Below are 23,464 nucleotides of genomic sequence, written 5' to 3'. Positions count from 1 at the left end.
GAATACAGCAAAGATCAAATCAGTTTGTTCTCCAAGGAAATGTTACCAAATGGAGGTCCCATGATGAGTTATATAATTCAGTATTTGACGGAAAAATCTTCCTTTAACATGCTCTTCAGACGCTGTATATGTTGGCAATTTAATAACAAACAAACAAAATCAGAATAAATTGAAAGAAGAGAGATTTTGTCCAGTTAGGACTGAAGACAAATGCCAAACTGCATGAGAATAGTTAGGTTCTACAGGAAGACCAATAAAACCTTTGTTTTCCTTGGTACAAACCAATCTGAAGTAGACTAAATGCAGGAGACAAGCAGTCATAAGCATACTGATACATTATACACAAATGCAGACAGATAATCAAGTCCTCCCCCAACCTGGGTGTTACTGACGTATTTGCATGCTTCTGTTTTTAAGTTAAGATATCTTCAGACGGTGCAGGCAAATATAATTCAATTCAAGGCATATTATTTTATTACTCCACAAAAGAATGTGCATTCCATTTATGTATAAATAGTATGTGTTGTAAGTATGTATAAATACACATGATGACTTGCCTCATGTGCCCTCTGTTGCTCTAAAAGGCTCTGGTAATTTCCTGAAATCTCTGCCGCCAGCTTCTGCTCAGTCTGAACTAGTAAATCCATCCAAGTCTCACATTTCTCCAAGAAGGTCTGCTGCTGCAGCAAGAAAGACTGCAGCTTACTGAAAGACAGACAGATGCATACAGGTAAGGTCTCCTCCTCTCACACACAGTGTTAAGAGTCTTGCAATAACTTTCCAGCCAAATTCCAAAACGGATGGTAACACTTTTCCCACTCAGTGCCTCATTCAATTTATTTAGTCAATATTTTGAAAAGTGGCAGTCTTCCTCATTTCAAATTCTGTTCCTGTGAGGCAAAACCAACATCTCAACTCACTGGCTTTGCTCTTACTTATAAGTACACCAAAGAAAAGGGGCTTTGGTTAATGAAATATCTAAAATGTTTTTTATATTCTGCAAAAGGTATACTTTCTAGCTGTTGTAATCTAAGAAAACTATAAAACAATCTTAAACTATCCCCACCTGAATCTCTCTGTAGTCTGAGATGAGATCAGAGACCAATGTCTGTTCAGGTTCTGCATCCTTTTGATTTCTTTATCATTCAGAGGAAGCCTGTAACCCAGCTCATTAAGACGGTCCAAATCTGGGGCCATGCTGCTGAACTTCAGCATCTGACTCTGCAACAAACAATAACAGTGATAACTAGGAAGTTCAGTAATTACACTATTACAGACTGCAAAATTATGAACTAGCACTCAGTTAAATTGGGAACGGTCTTGGTTGCCACCAAGTGGCAAGCAATCCCTATGCCAGGGAAAACTGCATTTCATTTTCAGCCTCTGGTCCCAGAGCAGGAGAAGATTTATGCTCACGTTTAAACGTGCACAGAGAAGTAAACTCAAATTGCAATGAAGTGTTTTGCTGAATTGGGGATTTACCACTCAGAGCTGCAAAAGTAGGCTAGTGTTTGAAAGTATATGTATATATTGTCAGAAAAGTGAGCCTTTTTCCTTGTTTCTTAGCCTGAATATTAGGCTGGCACATTCCCATTGAACTTATTCAACTTTTTATTTTTATTTTTTTGTTTTGCAATACAGAAATATCCAATTCACTACGTTAGGAAAATGTCCTGGTTTTTAGCATGCCTAAAGTGGAATTATGTGTATAATTAATCCTGATAGAAAAATAATTGAAGATTATAATGACAAAAACAGCCCAGATGGCAAAGTTCATCAACTTCCTGTCAGGACCTCTGAAAGAAGGGAAAAAAAAGCCCTCACAAAAAGAAAGAGTGAAAGAGCTCAAATGGAGATCACACAGTACACAGTATGAATGTTACTTCAGTATATCAGGATACCCAAAATGAATAGATGACTTCATCCCTAAACTAAATACCACTGAGACACGAACTGCATAAATTCAAAAAGAGTCAAGAGGAAACAAGATGAAGGAAATCTCCAAAAACTGCTAAAATTTCCATTCCTATTTTGATTTGATTTCTAAACAGTTTGGCTTTCCTTTTCTTCTTTATTCAGGGGCAAAGTAACATGGACAATCACTCCTTGACAGCCATCAAACTTCTAAATTCTCACTCTTACACTTTGCGTGAGTGACAGTTCTTTAAAATGTACAGAACGCATGTACGATATTTGTGCATACCCTGTATTACAAATAACAAGGCCAACAGAAAAAATTCAACACTTTCTGCATTTATTAGTCACCTTGAGTTCCTCCATTCTACTCTGTATTGCTGAGAGATCAGATGAGTGACTGGGATCCTGTCCTTTCAATATTTCTTCTGCTTCTGTTATCCAGGCCTCAAGGACTTGCAGGCTCTTGGCAAAGGTTTGATAGTCCAGCACTCCAGCCTTGAATAGAAACCCACAGTTTAAGAACTTCGGCCCATAGCATCCATATTGATGTTACACTCCTGGTTATTCTCATTAGAGGTCTGCAAACAGCCGTACAGGCTAGGAGCAATTGTAACTGCTGCTTTGCTTACAGACTGTGGAATTATTGGTGCTTTTTTTTAAGTTAGAACAGAGGATTTTTGATCATAGCAAAAAGGCAACACTTCAACAAAATATCTCTTTGCCTTGAAATAGATAACCTTCTCTACCTTTCTTTTATGAAACTAACTCCTCTGTTTAATTTATTGTCAGCAGAGAGAACCACTAGTTGCTATTATTACAATTTTAAATTAAAAACTCCTCTTACGTTTTGTCTCCTCAGAGCACAGTGATGTTATAAGCACATTCTAGACAATGCTGGATTTCTTGGGTAAATCCTCTTGCCACCCAAATAGAACCCACTAACTTTGTTGCTTTTTCACCATATACTTTCCTATGGAACACATTCTGCCACTTCTTTTTTGCTCTTTAGTCCCTGTTTACACAAGCAATTAGCATCATCTACTGAACAGGGTTTGACACAAATGGTAGGTGTCAGCCTGGTCACTAACATTAATAAGAACTGTAAAAATCAATTCTACACAATTATTCAGAATGTCTCATTTGTTTTACTGCTAAAGAACAAGCTGGGAAGAGAGGTTGTCTTCTGGGGAGCAGTAGCTGTGGATCCAGCTGTTAGCACTATTGCTGCCTGAAGAAAGAATGGTGCCCTTGGCATTCCAGATAGACACTTTCCTCCATGAGGTTTGCTATCCTTTCCCCAGAATTTGGACCTTCTTAGAAGGTGTCTATGCTGGACTTGAGTGTATTTTCAAATCTCAGTTTTGGCTTGCAGGGAAGTCTAGGAAATGCTGACGAACAGGTAACACCACCCTCTTTTCCCAGGTAGTTTTAGGTAATTTATGTGTTTTCAGGTACCACAGGATGATCAGATTCAAGGACTGAAAACACTCTCTATACACCTGAAGTACAGCCTGTTGCTTGCGGAGAGCCTGTTCCAGAGTTGACAGATTCTGGTTCAGAGAAAGGTGATCAGACTGTATGGCAGCTGCTGCTGAAGCCTCCACCTGGCTTTTTAGCTCTTCTCCCAGTTGTTGAAGAACAACCAGTGACTCCTGTGCTGTCTTCAAATCTGTGAGTACATCCTGTGGCAACACATTGAATAAAGACATGAATAGTTAACCTGACACTCTACTGATGTCATCCTCCCCTGATTTAAAGGAGGAATGAAATGACCGAACTCCACCACTGTATGAAAAACTTACATTTACTACTGTATTTCAATGCCAAAGTATCCACTCACATTGTATGAAAAGGAAATAATGAGCAGAATAAAAAAAAATGTTTCAAAGTACCTGTGCACAGAGGAACAGAAAAGTGGTGACTGCTCAGCTACCTCTGAGCAAGCCTGAGTTAATGATGAGGCAATACTTGTTGAAACAAACATTTTGAATCTACTGACACACTGATCCTAAGGAGTGGCATCCCTCACTGTGGGTCAGTTCAGGTCTGACGAGACCTCCCTTTTTTTCCTGCTATGAATTACCAGGAGGGATGAAAAAAATAATGTTTGTAAATGGCCTAACATAATGGTTAAAGAATGGGAGATCAGGAAATGAAGAAATCATTTGAACTGAACAATTTGAATTGCCAATCTAGATGACTATGGCAGCAAATGCTCAAAAAGCTCATTTATGTATTAATTTTTCTCCTTGCAATTGTTTTGCTTACACTAAGACAACTAATGTTTTATGTCAATGACACTTAACATTAACTTAAGCTCCAAAGAAGCAAAATGTAACCACAGATAGCAGATAAACTATCCTGCTGCCTTTAGATACAGTCTTGAAAAAGGAAGAATCTCAAAGTTTCATAGTGAATGGTGTCCTTCCATAAGGAAGGATAAAGACATCCCCAGAACATACACAGTCTCTTTTCATTCAGAATTGAACAGCCTTGACTGGTGGGAATATAGTCAAAGGATCTTGTGTTCCTTTCTATTGTAAGGAACTCAATAGATTTGGTAGAGATATTTTCCCAAGAAAGAATCCCTTCGATAAGCAGGGACTTAAGAATGAATCAAATTATATAAATTATCCACCTTCTCCAGGGAGATGACTTCAGATACAAGCTTCTGAAACAACGCTACAACAAGTAATGGAGGGATCACAGGAACAGTATGAGAAACTCATGAGATTTGGGTAGCAGATATAAAGCTGTCTCTCCTGTGCCTGAGATGCGTCACTAAAAAGAAATGTGTTTGTACGCAAGTTTCCAATAGACCAAGTATAGAGTTTAGTAATGGAGAGCCTCTTGTGATTTTTAGCCCACGGAGCTGTGAAAAACTGCAAAGCTTAACTGAACATACATTGCAGTCCTGAATCCAAGTAGTAACTTCATCATCAGCAAAGTCTTTGCCGGTGGCAGTCTTCAGGAGTTCATTGGCCTGGTCTTCCCGCTGACGGACAGTGGAAGAGCATTGCTGGTAACAGTCCTTGTACCTCTGCCACAGCTGAAGGAGGCCCTTACTGGCACGCAGCCGCTCTGCAATCTCCTGCAGAAGGTTGTTCCACCTGGTGAAGAGATTGGAGGAATGATCAAAGCCTTGGAGTCCACAAGAACTATCCCTGCCCTTCTTCCTCTCTGCCATTTCCCATGGTCTTTTGGCTTTTAAGAAATCTGGTAATAATCAAGATCCAGACATTCGGGGAAAAAACCAAGGAATCCAAGACATATGCTGACAGGCTCTTCTGACCTGTCACAGCAGGTCTCATCTGTGATACATCCTGGGTGCTGCATATTAATGCTTGAGGTCAGAGCTGGAGTGCACCTTGTGAAGTGAACCTCCTGCTATTTCCACTTAGCACACTTTGGTTCACTGCACAGAGCATCCACGACTGATGATGAACTACCAGTATGAGATTCCTGCAAGGGCCTAAGAGGTCCAAACCAGGTGTAAACAAGAAACCATTTCTTCTGCTGCAATTTCCTCCCAAACCCTGACAGAATATTTAAAGTCATAAAGCCCTGCATAACTCCCTTCTAAAAAACTCCCAGACCTATTAAAAATCTTTATATTTTTATTATCCAAATAAATATCTAATTGCCCTTTGAATTCTCAGCTCTAATGGCAACCAGAAATACGTACTTTCTCAAATGTGCTGGTATTTATCAAATTGCCTCATTATTTCTGTACTAAAGGAAACCACAATATTTTTCAATTATTATTATATTATAAAAATGGTGAAGTGAAAATTCTGTCAGTCATCATTGAAACTGTTAAATCCTATAGTAACTTTTTTGAAATGGGGTGAATAATCCCTTCTTCCACTTCCAGATTATAGGACAGGATGGACCACAGATTAAAAGAAATTTGGCATGATTGTGTTTTCAAAAAACCCCCCAACTTCCCCCAAACTAGTTTTTGCTTTTGTATCCTGCCTTTCTGTAGCTTCTCTGAGTAAACCCTTACACTAGCTCTGGCCTGGATTCAAAGCTGGGGAAGCTGTTTGCCAAGCTACTGGTGAAGGCTTAGAACTTCTGGCCTATCATTCCCTTCCTACAACTAGAAATAACAACGTAAAATCTGGGGAACCTGGTGCATGCATAGCAAACAAAATTTTCAGACAGGATTCTCGCATTTTAAGTGCGGTATTATTTTCCAGCACGGTATTTATGAATCTTGGTTGGCAGCCATGCATGGAGTGAAACTACTGACAGTAATGTCCAACTACTTTGCTGGAGAAAATGATGTTTCATTTATCATTAGTAGTAAATGAGACAGTTCTGCTCCAGCCCTCTGCAAAAATTAATAACCCTGCCCACCAAACCTCCAAAACCATAAAATAATAAATCATGACAAAAATAGAAAGGATGGACAACTGGGTCAATGGATAAATGCAAATTTACCACTGGCAGTAAAGTTCAATACACAGACGTTTTCTACCTCATATTCACTTCTTTCAAAGTGTTGGTAAGTGTTTCAGTCACTGGTGGGTGACATTCTTTCAACAATTGATTGGTCACAGAACCAAATTTCTGTAAGCTATTTTCTTGCTTTTCCAATTCATCTTGTAGGCTCTAAAACAGAATAAGAATAATAATAATAAAAAGAAACATGAGGTATTACAATCGTATGATGTAGAAACATTTTGAAATAGTGTGTATCAATTACATCATGCAGGTTATGAATGCAAAACTTGATTTCACATGTTTCATCTAAACAGATTTTTTTTAATATAAAGACTGTTGTTAGATTAATTTGATTCATTTGATTCAATATCATGGTGTAGGAAAAAGTGAATTTTAACCCAATATGTTTGCAATATGTAAAAATCTTGTAAAAGAAATTATTCTATTCAATTATTATATTCTTATTCAATTATTCTTGCACAGGAGGAGTAAGTGCATGGAACTGCTTCATAAATAAAATGTTAACTCATGCAAGAAAATAAATAACATTTTCCTGTTTAGAATGACATGAAAAAAGTAACAGCACAAAAAAAACTTTCTTCTGAAAATAAGGTTCTTGCTCTTTCATTTATCAGTCTGAAGTAACACTGGCACAGAAAATGCTCCTTTTTTTTAAACCTTAAATATTTGTATGCGTATTGTTACAGTCTGAACAGGCCAGCAAATCTCAACCTGATTAAATAGTATAGTCTAAATCTTAATAAGCAAAAAAGTCATTTTCTGTACTTACTGGTTTACTGATGACTCCTCTCTGACACATAAAAAGTGAAAACCTAGAAGAGTGGCTGTTAAGTGTATTGATGGATGCTCTTTAAATCTTTGTTTGAAAAGTGCTGTTCATGCTTAGGGAATTTGGCTTCATATATGTCTGGACTTCAAATCACACAAAATATTTAAACGATAATGTAAACTTAAATTTGCTGGCAAATACTAACAACACAAGTTCTTGTTACTTTAAGCATCTGGAAATGTTTGCATAATTATTTTTGATTCCAAAGACAACAACTTTGTTTGAAATAAAAGGTTATTCTATGTAATAGAACAATAATTTTAATAATTTTAATTTAATTATTTAAATTGATTTATTTCAATTGATTAATAATTTTATAATTATAGGCAGGAGTCTCGTATTTTATGCTTTTCTTACAGTGGAAATTCACTTGAACATGAGTGTCTTAGCTTTTGGAACATTATTTTCTTTATCTTCAATCTACTGCAACCACAAGGTGGGGGGGATTTAAAATGTGATCTCAACATGCACCAGTAGCTCAGAAGCATGATGAAGCAGAGTGAGAAACTTTAGTTATAAGGGTCAGTAGCACGATTTAAAAACTTTTAACGATGTGACAGTACAGCTCAAAATTTAAAGAACAGCATCAAATACCCAAAGAGAAAACAACTATCACCATTTTATTTTTCTGCTAAATGAAAAATGCAATGGCTATTTGATAAAGTGTTCTCTTAATGTCACGTGATTTTACCGTGCCAGTATGTCTGTACTTCCATTTCTTATGAACCAAAATGTATAGTTATCTGCACCCATGCAATGAGAACAAAATTAATCCTTGAATCCATCCTTAGTATGTCAAGAGGCATGGTATTCTTTTCACCTGAAGGTTATCAACTTGGACTTTCACAGCTTCCAAAGAACCAGTAAGAAGATAAAACCGGGACAAAGAATATCTGGCTTCTGTCAGGTAACTATTCAGTTCTTCATAAGTCACTTTGTAAATGCTCCACTGATCAAGAACAGATTGCAGCAACATCTTCAATTGGCTAACCTAGGAGGAGGGAGGCAGAAAAAAAAAAGTAACTGAAAAGCATTCAAGATATTTCAGTTTTCTTTAAATTATTTCCTTCCTTTTGATCTCAGATATTACTTGTTCTACATGCCTAATCTTAAACCTGTTGGAGATCAAAGATTTTGCATAACCCTCAGCTGGGCTTCAACTGAGTAAAGCATAAACTTCTGCTTGATTTTATGAAGCTAGGATGGCAGGGACTGAGAAGATATCAAGCCCATTCTAGTTTGGTCCAAAGCAGGACCAAGAGAAATTGCTTAAGACTATGAAACACATGTCCCTAAGGCAGGCAAATCACCCTATGAAAGTCAGCAGAGAGGCTAGCACTAACACACTGCGCTCCTCCTGAGAAGGTGGACTGATGTTGATCAAGCTTTGGATGATGACAATTAATGCTGATCTCTTACTTATTCTGCGAGACCTGTGTGCTTGAAAATGTTCCTTACAGATCATTTGGTACCTTTCCACTAAATATCAAGAAGCATCTAAAAAGCTTCAATTACAAGAATTAAAAGCATCCTTGAAATAGGAAATATTATACCCATTTCATGTGGAGTGTACACACAAACTTGGGGATGGATGGAAACTGGGACATAATTCAGAATCTCTTCCCCTACAATACAGAAGAAATCCACTAGCTGCAAACTGCTAATTCTCCCTCTCCTCTGCTCCCTATTCCTGGAACTATAATTTGCCCCTTGATGGTTCTTTTACCATGTGATCCAAATTGGCCCAGGAATGGTTAATTTCTTGCAGTGTATTCATAACAGCAGAAGAGACTTCTTCCTTCTTGTTCTGTATCAAAGACAGACCACTCTGTTCTACATTTTCTACTTCTTTTTCCTTTGTTCTTATTGCTTCTTCTAATTCCTGAAAAGAAAAAGAAGATACCTGAGTCTGCCTGTTTGTTTAATTGGCTAGGTAATGCCTTGAGATAGAAAAATTGCCCATAAGCTCCTCAGTTTAAAAAATAGGAAAGTCACGCTTGCATACTCTGACTTTGTATTCTCAAGAGAATCATAACTTATCAGCAATTTTATATAACATTTTCTGTTCCCTTTAAAGCACAGTTGTTTGTCTTAAATTTAAATAGAAGCATGTCCTCTAGATTAAACTTCTGTGTAATCTTCTGCTCTCATGTAAGAGTCCAAAACTCATTAAAAATAGGACAGCAGTCTGAATACATGGGAAAATTTTTGTGTGTATTAGTTTGTCCTAGAACACTGAGAGGGCTTTTTAATTAGTCCAAAGCTGGCTCAAGCTTCTGGAAAAAACTGAATTTTGCCGCACAAGGAAAAGGACAAAATGACTTCCTAGGGAAAGATGTCAATTTGCCATGCCTCCCCACATGAAGTGGAGTCTTTATTCCTTTGCCAGGTCCCAGCAAAGCCCCTCGCCTGAGGACAGTGAGCCTTCCCCTTTTCTAGATGACAAGTTCATTGGAGTCCAGCCAATGACAGCAAGCAACTGACTGCAGGAATTTTCCTTATTGCCTCCTCAAGGTTGCATGCCATTGGGAAGCTTTAATGAGCTCAATAGCATTTTGCTCTGCTCAGCGTTCCCACACACACTAACCCACGAAAATGGGAAGAAAATAAACGGTTGGCGTGAAAACAAGTGAAGACGATGGTACTGAGTACATAAGCACTGAGGCCATGACAACTTGTTAGTAGCTTGTTTTGCTGCTTCAGGCAAGTGCTGACTGTGTTGTTGACTTAAGATGAACCTAGATTGGCCGTGGAAATGCTGATTCAAAGTTTGCCAGTTTTATCACGTTTTATCAACAAGTGAAGTGCGGAAGCTCTGATACATAACATTCGCTAGTCACAAAGCCTGTGATCCCCCTCATGCCTCAACAGCATGAGAATGAAGTTACAAAATGAAGGAGAGAGGACAAGGAGACTTGGTGAGCAATTGTGAGTCATATAGCACGCTCCCATAAGCTCATTGCTAGCAAGGAAACTACCTATATCATTTCCCGGCATTGTGCTGGGAGATCCAAGGATCTCCTGCAATGCTCTGACTCATATGGAAGCTGTGGAGCTTCAGCTGGTGCAAATATTGAGTCTGAGCAGAGGAGGGAAGTATGGCTTCCAGCCTTCAGGCCAGCACAAATTTGTGTTTACCTGTCTGAAGATAAAGTAGTCAGCATAACACGGAAAGCAGACAGAGAGGCGAGAGCAATCTTGTGATGCCCCTACGTTAATTAGTACATCTTGCGGTCTCAGGTTATATTTTAATTTTCTGCAAACATTTCCTTACTGAGAGGGATGGATCATCAGGAAAAGAAAACAACACACCAAAACTCCGGGCAAACTGAAAAGCCATGTCTTTCAATAAATTACGCTGCCTATAAATCCCCAGAAACCAAACAACACCAAATGAACCACTGCCGTAACAGAATTTACATTTTAGGTAGTGGGGAGAGTATTTAGAACAAAATTGTGCCTAGTCTTCAAAAGACTTTCTATTAACAGAATTTGTCACTGCACACATACAACACACTTCTGTCTATATACATATATATGAGAGCATTTTTCCTGTACTGTTTTTTCTTAGTTTTTTCTTCTCTATTATTTTACATTTCTTCAAACTTGTAGGCATGACCTTGTTCCAGACTACAGTCTTGGAATAATACATCTTTTTTTTTTAACCAGCTGAAAACAAAGCAAACACTTCTAAGTTGTACCTAGTAAATCTGACTTTTCAAAAAGTGGATTTTAACACTAAAAAAGGCATTTAAGTTTGTACAAGGTTGCTCCAAAATTCAGAATGTAAAATGGGCAAAATTTCAAACACCAAGAATAGCAAATATTTCTAGTTCTCTGTGAAAAGGGGTTTCCTATTCATCATTTTAAACTCATAACTGAATTAAAGACACATTACTGTTTCTGATCTGTGATGGGAAAAAATTGTTGCCTTCACTGATTAATATGGCGCTAGACAGCAACTAACATTGGTTAATAAGTAAACTGCAGCTTTTGTACTAGTTGAACTGGATACCTGGGAGTGTCTGATACAGTTATTTCTTAAACAATTTGTTTCTCTGCTGATCAAAGTCTTGTCATTCATAACTGACTCCCCAAGTATATTTGCTAACTTCCCTGACCAAAAGGAACCATGAAGGTGATAAATCAGGTTCAGCTTTGAACTCCAGCCAAGCACAGCATGCTGATTATATCAGGCTATGCTAAATTACCCTTGCTTTAGTTGTACGGGTTTATTGTGCTGAAACCACAAAGATACCCGAATTGAAACTAAGCATTGCAACCAGTTTGAAAACTTAGGTCAAGAATTTCGGGAAAAAAAATTGACTTCTATCATATCTAGCCTAACCGTCTATTTGCCTCTACAGAAACAAAGATGGTTTTAATACACTGAATGTAGATTAAATTCTCTTATGCATTTCATTTGAATACATTTCCAGCTGTTCTGTTTGTGAAGACTTAAAAGCTAGATCACATTCATCCCATTCATTAAATGCATGCAGGAAAGACAGCCACACCAAGATAAACACACTTCCTTACTTCCTTTTAAGGGGATAAGAACACCAAGATTTTGGGCCTACAGTTGTCCTGACAGGGTTTAATTACACAATTGATCTGGTGTGAAATTTATTATTTGGTGTCTGGTAGAACAAAACATTTTTGAGCAAAAATTATCTGATGCTTGATACCATGTAGAGGCCTTGTTTATAAATTCAGAAAAAATTGTTTTGCCTATACAACTATAAGCTTGAAATCTAGCCTGACAGGTCCAGAAGCAAGCTTCTAACTATTTAAATATGTGCTATTTTGAGTAAGATACTCAGAGTCAGCTATGATACCCTATTCACGGCTGTGTAGTTCTTCTATGAATTTCACACACAAAACTGAGGTGGTTCTGAATGTATGTGCATTATGTATAGCTGCGCTTTGCCTCATCCCATCTTGCCCATCATAATCATGATTCTCCTTCAACCTTCTGAAAGTGAAAGGGAATCCAGCACTATTTCCTTCTCTGGATAGTTCAATATTTGAAAAAAAAAATGATTTCTAACACATTTTGAATAAAAGCATAAAACTTCCTTGGATTCTAGTATTTTTCTTTGAATAGTTATATGGAAAAAGAATGAAAAAAAAAGGCGAGGGGCATGGAGGAAAGGTTGATAAGGCAGAAAAACAAGTTTCCAAATAGTCAAGCATAGTGTTCATGACATCAGGTTCCATAAGACTGGCTAAAGATGAATGGGAACATATTCCTTTGATGGCCTTCTAGTTCAGTACGCCTGGCATGCTTGGAAATGTCCATGCTCTAATACACAATGCAAAAAGAACAAGGTTGCTTTTAAATATCTTTGGGACATTATTGTTCCTTCCTCCTTTCTTATTGCTTGCACTTTAGGAAAGAAATCTCTACCTCACTGAAGTGAAGAGTTGTTCTGTCACTGAATTGACTGATATGAAGATTTCATATGGCTTTATCAAGTGTTGTTTCTAACTGTTGGAAAGACAATGTTGTTATTTATAAGGGAACATTACCTGACAGTCTTTCAAAGCATTCTGTACTGAAGCCTGGTCTCCAATTTTCTGTTGCTGTTTCAGCTTCATCTCTTGGGTTTCAAACCAAGATTTTAGGCACTGCACATTATTTTCATATTCTGTCCAGGATTCCTGCAGACCTTCCAACAGCTGGATCTGCAAAGAAATATGAGTATATACTTTCTCGTACAATTACCTTTATTGTTGGGTCAATTAAATAAATCAGTGAAGACTCATGCTGACCAGTGCCTTCTCAGAATTCAAGTCTTTCAGAATTTAAAAACAGTATATGCATTCAAATTTAAATACATCTGCTATTTGTAAAAAAGATCATAACAAAAAACATGCTTTATCCAGAAATAATTATATAGTGATAACATATTAAAATATGACACACCGAAAGAAGCTAGCACTATACCAGAACATTTTTATAAAGTGGAATTCTTTTCAGAGATCAAGGACCTCAGGTTTTCCCAAATACAGCTAAGCATGCAAACATACATTTTATATTCCTTGCATATAAATGCGATAAAGCAGATGAGGGTTTATATTACCTCCTTTGTCAACTGACTGCTTTAAAGTTACTTAGATTTTTCTGATTGTTCTAGGCATTATTCGAAGGCAAATGAGGTAGCACTTCTATTCTTAAAAAAAAAAAAAAAAAAAAAAAAAAAAAAAAAAAAAAAGAAAAGAAGTAACAAAGCAGAATTTGAAAGCAGCAGCATTGCCATAAAAAACATTCACATTACTTAAGACAAACTCCACTCTAGGGAATGAGCCATCTTACTTAGCTGTACTTTTAGGTAGAATTGGGGAAGGATGTGATGGTCAACAGCAGCCTTGGCCACAGTGACAATGAGAGAGTTGTGAGTGAAGTAAGGAAAGCAAGTAGCAGACTAAAGATCCTTAGAATAGCAGACTTCGGTTTGTTCAAGTCCCATGGGAAGTTGTACTGAAGAACAAAGGAGTCCAGGAAGCTGGTTGATCTTCAAGGACAAATCCTCAAGTCACAAAAGTGACAAGTCCACAGAAAGTGAATTACAAAGAATGGGCCTACAAGCGTGGTCTGGCCATGCAGTGCTGATGTTAGGAAAGCAAAATCTTGGCTGGAACTAACTAGCAAGGGACAGAAGCACTTCTTGTTACTCTTCACAAGTACATCAGCAGCTAATGGGAAACCACAGAATAGTCTGAGGTACACAGTGTCTTCTTTGCTCTGGTCTTACTGACAAGGTCTCCTCTCATGCCTCCCAGGTCTTCATGCCAATTAACAAATTTTGGCATACAGAGGTACTAGTCATGGCAGAGGAGGAAAGAATTAGGGGCTACTTAAATAAACTGGACATACAAAAGTTCACGGAACCAGACAGGATGTATCCAAAGGTGTCAATGCCATTTCAAGGTTGCCATCTATCAGCTTTAAAAGGTCATGATGGTTGGAGGAAGTTGCTGGTGACTGGCTTACCACAAATCCTGCCAGAAGCCATTTCCACACGCATAAAGAACAACAAGGAACAAGCATGGTCTTACCAAGGGCAAATTGTGCCTGGCCTAACTGATTGCTTCTGCTATGATGATAGCCTTGGCTTTTTTAAGACTTTTGATATGGTATCCCATAGGGTAGCAAAACTGAGGAGACATGGGCTGGATGGGAGGTCTACAAATGAATGAACTGACCAGAGTCATCAGGCTTAAAGGTTAGTGGTAAATATTTCAACATCTATGTGGCAGTTATTTACAAGATGCATGTTGAGAGTTAGGCCTGGGGTTGATATTTAATACTGTCATCGATAAATTGAATGACATAATGGACTGTGCTTTCAGCAGATTCATAGATGACACTGATTTGGGAGAAGTAGTTGATAGGCTGGTGAGTAGAGCTGCCATTCAGAGAAATCTCAAGAAGATGAAGGAATAGGTTCATCAATCCTCATTAAATTCAGCAGAGACAAATATAGAGTCCTGCACCTGGGACAAAATAACCTTGTGCAACAGAGGCTGGTAGCAGGCTGGATAGAAGAAAAGGACCTAGGGGCTATGGTGGGCAACAACTTGAACATTTGGGCCCTCCAGTGCAAGGGAGAGATTGACTGAATGGGCACTAAGGTCGTTAGGGGGCTGAAGCACATGACATACCAGGAGAGGCTGGCTTCATTCAGCCTGGGGAAAGAAGGCAAAGGAAGCATCTCACTGTGCTGTCCACTCCTTATGGGGAGGTATGGGGAAGATGGAGGCAGACTATTCTTGGAGATGCGCAGTAAAAGGAGAATAGATAACACAAGTTGCAACAAGGGAAATTCTGATTGGGAACAAGGCAAAAACTTGCCCCCCACAAAAGTGGTTAAGCACAGGAACGAGCTGTCCAGAGAAGTTGTGGAATCTGTCCTTGGAGATTTTCAAACTCAGCTAAGCAAGTCCCTGTGCAATCTGATCTAACTGTAAAGTTAGCTCTGACTGAGCAGGAGGTTGGACTAGATGACCTGCAGAGGCTTCCAACCATTATAATCTTATATTTCTATGTATTTTGAAAGTTCGCTACAGAGCAGTGAGGTTTTTTTCTTTACCTTTTCTGTTATCAGGCCTTGCAGGATCTGCCAACGTCTGTTCATTGCTCCGAGTTGTTCAGCAAAATCAGTTTTGTCGCTACGTTTACTTTCGACATCCTGGCTGCTAATTTGTAGCACTGATTGGTTCACAAAGTCTACTGTCAATTGTTTGCAATTTAAATCTATCTTGAAACCCTAGTAGAAAAGAAGGGAATAAAAAACCCCAAACATAAGTACCATAATTTCTCACCTTCCTGCAAAGCAGAGGAAAAATGTTCACAAATTACAGCTTTACCACAATTTAGCTAAAAGGGTTTTTAGCAACTGACCGGCAATTAAAAACATTCTTAATTTTTCCTAAATACTGAGAAATAAAGCAGCAATACACTGCCTTTGGAATAAAGAATCTGCCCCCCCCCCCCCCCCCCCCAAAAAAAAAAACAACACCCCAAAACAAAAAACCCAACATCTGTAAACGTATTGATATTGGTCTCAAGGACCAGATTTAAGAAAAATTGGCTATATGGGTTTTTTTCACTTTATTTAGTCTCACAATTTTTAATACAAAAGCAGATAAGATGGAAAATATTCTTATACACAAAGAAGAATAATAGCCAAGAAGTAAAATGATTTTTCGGGAGGCTAGTGAAACAAATCTGACATTGAGAAGGAAGTCACTGTGTGTAGATCTATTACAAGAGTGCTACTGATATAGTTAAAGAAGTGAAATTGTGTTATATCTATACTCCTGAATAGTTATCTCAATATATAGCATCTCTCCTTTTTGCTTCAGATACCAATCAAAATTATCTTGAGCTGTAAACCACTGGCCACCTTCCATTCAAGAACAGGCTACACTTTGAGGAGAAGGTGACACTATGCAAAGAATTCATAAAACAACTTACATAATTTGCAAAGTGCTTTGTGGTTTTGGGTAAAAGACAGATCTAATAAGGTTTAATCATGCATATTGGTTTGGATTTACCTGGAAATTAAGGTAAGCATATTAAAAATTATATTCCTGCCATAAATAAACAGCAGAGTAAAAGTAATTTGGGCTTCTTTTCCACAGTATCAAATATTAACCGATTATAACTTGTGTACAATTCTAATCACTCCATAACGTAAGGGGTTTTTTTTCCTTAAATCACTTATACTTTACATATGTATATATATTGAATGGGGGTAATTCAAAAGGGAAATCAATAACATTTCCACTCAGTACCTTGTACTTCTGGACATAATCCTGAATGACTTTCTGTCCTACTACATTTTTTATGTTCTCTTCATCCTGCTGAATGACATTTTCCATCAGTGAAATCCAGCTCATAACTTCAGTCATAGCATGGCGAGAGGGAATTTTGTCCATCTGGAGCTGTAGAGATAACAGACTTAAAATGCATGTTGTGAAGAAAACGGACAAGAATTCCTTGCTTTGCATTACCATAGTACATTTCCTTTACCTGCTCTTATTATCATGTTATTCTACATTCATAACATATCACTGAAGTTTATAAAAAGAAGTAAAAAAATTTTTAAAATAAAAAAGAAAAAGAAAGGTTTTAACAGGAGATACATTGTATAACTGCATGCATCCTTATAAGAAAATATTATATTAAAGGCTTTTTAATTCCACTTTCATTTGTACAAAGAAACTGGACAAACACAAAGATTCCATTTCTGACTTCCTAAAGGTTCTGAATTCTCATTCCAAAATTCTGTACTGGGCTTATGTAGAAGATCAACTGTAACCTATGCTTTTCCTGCCTTTGTAAATGGCTAATGAATAGACCCATGGAAAATAATTTTATACTACTCTTCTTGTGTGGTGATTTCTAAATGGGCTGATTTTGAGTAGTACCTGTTTTTTTCTTAAAAGACTCACTTTCAACATTTGATACAGTAGTTCTTGCTTACATTTAGTTACTCAGAAACGTTTTCTATGACATTTTTAGATAGACATATGTATTCTGCATTACAAGACAATTCAGAGATCTACTAAATATTATTTTTTTAATATAATAGACTCAGTTAACATGTATTACCCTTCCTCTCTCCCCCTACATTGTAATGATATTACTAATTCTGAGAGCATTCCAAATTATAAACTGAAGTGATGGCTTACACTGATAACCTCCTAGCAACTAAATACTAAACCAACTTTTAGACCAGTATAATTCTTTAACTTCAGTATTATAGCATTAAACTCCCCCCTCAAAACTACACAACCAAAATCATCCTCCTCCTCCACACACTAGCAGGAATCTTGCACAATGTTTTTAAATTTATTGTCTTGCACAGACATGAACCCAGTCTATTCAATTTGAACAAAACCACCATCCAAACCTGGCAGGGCACAGGGATGTGAACTTCCTTTTTCCAAAAGACGTACCAACATGTTGAAAAAACCCTCATCTGTTCTTTGGTTAAAATTTAAGAAATGTAACTGTGAAAGTCTGAAATTAACACCAATTGGTGTTAGACAGTATAGGTACAGGATTTGGACATAAGTGTAAGCTTTCCCACATTAAAACAGGAGTAACTTTGTTCCTATCTTGTCTCACATGGATAAATTGAGGAAGGGAGCAACTATCTCTCAAAGGCAGTGCCAACCAAACGGTCTGAATTTTCTGGAATATGAGAGGCCAGCACTGGCTTTCCTTACCTGGTGCAATTTCTCTTGTACTGCTGGGATTTGTGTGAGCAGCTCTGTCCACTGACTGTCAATGTGGGACAACCCTGCACGCAGTGCTGCTGTATCCACCTTCTTCAGCCTGAGGAGCTGGTTCCCAGTGCTCAGGACAGAAGATTTCTGTGATGATTTAGCATCCACTTCTTTTGAAAACTCCTGTAAGAACCATTTTTGTGGAAATAATCAACTATTTGTTGTACTTAAAGCTTTACCTCAGAAAGCTAAGAATATCCTTCCTTCCCTTTAAAAATGTGTACTTTAGTGTTTACCAGCTACACTTCAGACCAATTGAGAGCAAAAATTGTTTACTGTCATAAAACCATTTTCTGTTTTCAGAATCATCAAGCTTTACAATCATTGCATATAGCAAAGGAGTACTTAATGTGCATACACATCAGGTTTTTGAAGGACAGCTCACCTAGAGAAGTGGATTTTTATTTTTATTTTTTGCATAGTCACTACTTCAACGATGAGAAAAAGTATAACCATATGATTGCTTGACTATTCATTTGTAATTGGAGAGAAAAAGCTGTCCTAGGTCCATGAATGACTTACCAAAAAGGAGTTCAGGTGGTCTCGGACTGTTTCCAGTTCCTGAGGAACTGTCAAAGACTGCTGGTTCCAAAACTCAAGTCGCTCCTTTGCAGATTGCAACCAGTGTGTCAATTCATTTGATTCACTCTGATACCTGTAAAGATGTTTAAAGAAAACTAAAACAGTCATCGCTGCTTCGCACCTCCAACTGAGCAGTCTCTCCTCCAATTTTAAAAACCCATGATTTAATTTTAAAGACTGGCATGGTATGAGGAAGCTATTATTTTAGCCATTAAAACCCATAATTCCTAACAGTGCCTTTGTTTTACCTCTTAAGATAAACTAAGTTTAGTGAAGGACTAGTAACTGGGTTACAAACCTGTTTGGGCAAGCTGTAACAGCACCCCACCCCACACACATAAACAGATTTTTGCTTTCCATTAGAAGGCTCAATCTTCCAAAAAGCTTTACCACAAGGTCTCTCAGAGCAGCAGAAACTATGTCCATATCATTTCATACGCCAAGCAAGTAATGAGATGTCAGAATAAGAGTGTCTCCACATAACCTTTATACATACAAACCCTTTATGTATCTCTCTTGAAAGCTTAGTGAGCCAACAAACCAGGGATACTATGAATAATAGACAAAACTTTTATAGCATTTAGAGAATTCATTTCAAAAGTAGCATATAAACAAATAGTAAAGGCAGCCAAAAGCTTCCTTCCACATATGCAATGACACAGAGAACCCAGCAGTGGTAATGCCCCTACAAAAACATGCTGTAGCTACTCATACTACCTAGCAAAGCACACACCCTTTCTCATCAACCTGTATGCACATAGAGCTTCTAAATTAGTAATCTAAATAAGATATCTTCTGACTTCCTCCCACCAGCTCTTATCTGGTACATGTTTTATTGCAAATGAGAGAGTATGATCGCACTTCTATGGAAAAGAAGTAGGATATTGTACAGTAGTCAAACTATCGTATGCATCTCAAAGTACTTTCTTTTAAATGTCGAATCTAATAGTTCTGAGTTCAGAATGACTTTGACCTGAACAGTGCAGGTGAAGAAGTTTATACTGTCCATTACATCAGCATTACCTTGTCCAGTGCTTCAGTATCGTCTCCAGCCTGTGAAGCTCCTTTGTAACCTTGCTGGTGTTACTTAACCAGTGTTCTCCTAGTTGGTTCAGTTGACTTTCGAGATCTGAACAGCTAACAGAGAAAAGGAGCCTTTTCCCATCATCTAGCACTTGGAATAATTTAGGTTGGTATTCAGTGAGGTTAGATCTCAGATGCTGTAATGACAGAGGAGATGGTTAGATAGCTCTGCAGGTCTCTGGTACCACACTTTCTCAACATTTAGTTTTCTTTTATTCTATTTTGTAGCATATCTAATGACACCACGGCACATCACATTTTTTGCCCTCTGCTCCAGGTCTAGAACTCCCTGAGAACCATCAGAGAGGTAACCTGCTCAAAATCTGAACGTGCTGTCACAGAACCCCTCACTTCAATATGTCTATTGATACCTCCTTATGATGAACTCCTCCTTGGTGTAGATATTTTACACTTGAAAATAATATTTTCAAAAGAATCTTCATGGAGCAACACCATTTCTGAGAGAAATTGATTAAAATGTCAGAACTTAGTCTACCATCTGCTGAAAACTCTACTTCAGTTTAAGTTAAAGGTGTCCAATATCTATTTATTAACAGTGGCCACTCTTCAGCCCTTTCAATGCCTATCTTCAGCTCTCTGGTCATCCAACTCTTCTTTTACTGATCTACCCTCCTGCTATCCATGGCTACAAAAGAGAAGATCACCCCACCCATCCAAATCCAATTTTTTTATGGCACAAAAAAGCAAAAAAGGTACTGAAAAAGGAAAGGCTGTTGATATTCTTACTCTGAATCCAACCTGGAGCAGAGACAGATTTCATTTAAATGGTGACTTATGGATGGGTAAAGAATTCGTATATGTGGGCAAATCTACCTGCCAAATTCCACTATCATTACACAAACAGTACAGATTTTAAAACCATCTGTATCTTTGACTAAGGTTGAGCACAAAATGTACATGCATTCCCATTTTTCAGTTCTGCTGAAACTAAAGTGTGCAAAACTACCAGTCTCATGGCGAGTACATAAAATTTCTATCACTCTTCTTATTTTCTCTTTCATATAAATAGAGCTCTAATAACAGAATATTATATTTATACGTGTGTGTCTATGGAGATACTTGCATACAACATATAGACACAAATAAATATAACTCCTACAGAACAGCATAAAAAATTCTAAGATAGTAATAAATTAATTATTATGGATTTTTAACCTAAATGTGGCCACAGGGAGAGAAAAAACAAAGTATTAAAAGTTATGCCACAGCAGAGTCTGAGAATATGGATTTGAATAACCTAATTTATGTAACTGACACGAGAAACAGAAGAGGAAAACTAATCTAGGGTCAGGACCAAAACAATCAATGCCTAGCATTAAACAAAACCAAAATAAAACCCACGCACAATAGATTGCTTAAGTTCTCCTCATACCATTGCAAAAGCAGAAAGCTGTCTGGTGAAAGAACAATATACATAAAAAATTCAGAGTAGACAAGAAGTCAACTTGCAAGAAAAAATTGGCAGACATTTTTCTGTAAAACAAAACAAGAAAACAAAAAAACTCCAACCAAAGCATCTGGTGTGTAATGAGACAAAACACTAGACCAGAATTCTCATTTTGAGAACAGACTGAAAAAACAGGATGTGGTAGAAAACCTATATTTAAACTGCTAGTTCTTGTTGCATTTGAGAAGGAAGGCAACTCAGGGAACCACAGGTTGTTCAGCCCCACCTTGTTCTTTGGAAAGATCATGGAGCACATCCTCTTGGAATCCATTTTCAAAGGACCAAAAGGTTATCAGGAATATTCAGCTTGGATTCACTAGCTTGACAACATTTTATGACAAAATTACTGTCTCTGTTGATGAGACTGAATTCAGCATGGCCTTTGACACTCTCTCCCACAGGACCCTCCTCTGGAAGCAGAGAGAATGGGGGCTGGATAAATGGACTGTTACATGGGTTGAAAACTAGCCACATTACCAGTCTCAAACACTAGTGATCAAAGGCTTGATGTCTGGCTGGCAGACTGTAATGGGCAGAGTACTCCAGAGTGTTGATATTTGAGCCCAAACATCTTCAACATCTTCATAATGGCATGGATGATGACAGAGAGCAGTCCCTCAGTAAATTTGTGGATGACACTAACGTACGGAGAGTGGTTGAGACAAAAAATGGCAGACCTAGTCCAGAGATACTTTGATAAACTTGAGGTTGGAGGCAGCAGAAACCTCAGGAGGCTCAACAAAAATGCAAATTCTGTGCCTTAGGCAGACTAACCCATTTTCTCAGTACAGGCTAGGAAGGGAATGGCTAGTGTATTTAACCTGGCAGCTTCCATAACCAAAACATCATGAATAAGGCAAGCCACAGCACTGGCCTACATTAGGACTGTGAACAACCAGCTTAAGTTATTTTATAATCTTCATCTACATGGTGCTGATGAGGCCACATCTTGTGTATCTGATTCTGCTCTGCCCCCACCTCCCACCAAGTTCAAGAAGAAGGTAGTAGTCAGGGCTGGTGTAGAGCTATTAAGGCGTTTAGGGACCTAGAGCACATGTCCTTTAAAAAGAGGCTGAGGGAGTTTTGCTTGGTTTAGATTGATAAACAGGAGGATAAGGGCCAGTCTAACAGAGGCCTACACTATTTGGAGTAGAATCAAAAAGATGACAGAGGTAAATGCTCCTCAGTAGTGCCAGACAATATAAAAAAGACAATGGTGACAAGCTGAAAGTTGAAGATTTAGATTGGGCATTACAGAAAACCTTTTCAGTAGGAGGTGGTGCAGCACTGCAACTGGTCCCCACCTCGCCTGTGGGATCTCCATCTTTTGAGGTTTCCAAAGCCATTGCTGGTCCCCTCCATGGCAACTGTCCTACTTCAAGTGGGAGGTTGGACTAGATGACCTTCAGAGGTTCCTTTCATCCAACTTTTGCATAAAGAATGCCTAAAAAGCACCAACCTGAAAAAGTGTAATCCGGTCTGTAAGCCTGTCCTCTGTCTCTTCCACCAAACCAACAGTGGGGATGCTACCTTCAACAGACTCCAGCTGTCTGCTAAGCTCCTGGTAATCTTCATCCAGATGCATCCAGGTCTGCAAACACAAATTATCCATGTATATGTTGAATATTGAATCTGCATGTCTAGAATTTTTATTACTTGCTTTCTCGATCTGAAAACCTATAGCTGCATGGTTGTGATTGTACAGAAAAAACAGTACAAATGTCCAGTGAACCTATAATAAGACACCATCTCTGTGTCAAGCACAACTTTTAGTTAGAACACATGGATAAAGCTGTCATGTTCTCCTTGTCAGCTAAAGTTAAGTAGCTCTTCTAAATTTAGAGGAACACAACTTGTGTCACCTAAAGGTCACAACAGCTAAACAGCAAAGATTACACGTAGTTTATCAGTGTCTTGTGTGTATGACAAAAGGGACTGATGTCCATCAGTTCTGTCCAATCACAGGAAATCAACATTATAGAATAACCTGGTGGTAGATCACAATGGCAGTACAGAAAATACAACAGAAATTCTCACCTCTAGAATATATTCCAGCTCCACACCTCGTTTATGAGCCAGCTTTAATATAGCTGAAGCTTGTGTCATTAGCTCTGAATGTGACCGAGTTTCCTTCAAGAGAGCAAAGCTACTCATCTTTCTAAAGAGTGTTTCCGTCAAGATCATGTGAGACTCCAACCCCTGAAAATATTCCTGAGAAATTTGGGTGTGAGGGAGAGGGTAAAGAAAATAGAAAAGAGAAAGTACAATTGTTACTCAATTCATTACCACTAAACCAACATTTTAAGACAACA

At 38.0% G+C, this 23,464-nt stretch overlaps 1 protein-coding gene across 21 annotated transcripts in view; it reads right to left on the bottom strand.

The window, feature by feature from the left end:
- Window positions 1-23,464, bottom strand: part of SYNE1 (spectrin repeat containing nuclear envelope protein 1) — a 318,475-nt gene that overhangs the window by 49,480 nt on the left and 245,531 nt on the right. For all 21 annotated transcript variants that reach the window (XM_049801239.1, XM_049801241.1, XM_049801249.1 and 18 more), the window contains 16 exons: window positions 23,190-23,363; window positions 22,612-22,743; window positions 19,625-19,821; window positions 18,542-18,674; window positions 17,960-18,142; window positions 16,520-16,669; window positions 15,313-15,489; window positions 12,749-12,904; window positions 8,943-9,098; window positions 8,037-8,207; window positions 6,401-6,534; window positions 4,823-5,027; window positions 3,417-3,599; window positions 2,266-2,412; window positions 1,067-1,221; window positions 558-705 (listed from right to left, as the gene is read on the bottom strand). In XM_049801239.1, the coding sequence (XP_049657196.1) occupies window positions 558-705; window positions 1,067-1,221; window positions 2,266-2,412; window positions 3,417-3,599; window positions 4,823-5,027; window positions 6,401-6,534; window positions 8,037-8,207; window positions 8,943-9,098; window positions 12,749-12,904; window positions 15,313-15,489; window positions 16,520-16,669; window positions 17,960-18,142; window positions 18,542-18,674; window positions 19,625-19,821; window positions 22,612-22,743; window positions 23,190-23,363 (2,601 nt within the window). The remainder of the gene's footprint in view (window positions 1-557; window positions 706-1,066; window positions 1,222-2,265; window positions 2,413-3,416; window positions 3,600-4,822; window positions 5,028-6,400; window positions 6,535-8,036; window positions 8,208-8,942; window positions 9,099-12,748; window positions 12,905-15,312; window positions 15,490-16,519; window positions 16,670-17,959; window positions 18,143-18,541; window positions 18,675-19,624; window positions 19,822-22,611; window positions 22,744-23,189; window positions 23,364-23,464) is intronic.

This window comes from Accipiter gentilis, chromosome 5 (genome assembly GCF_929443795.1).
Source record: "Accipiter gentilis chromosome 5, bAccGen1.1, whole genome shotgun sequence".
Taxonomy (NCBI): Eukaryota; Metazoa; Chordata; class Aves; order Accipitriformes; family Accipitridae; genus Astur; species Astur gentilis.
Note: the sequence above shows the minus strand (reverse complement) of the source record. Positions and strands in the feature narration are given on the sequence as shown.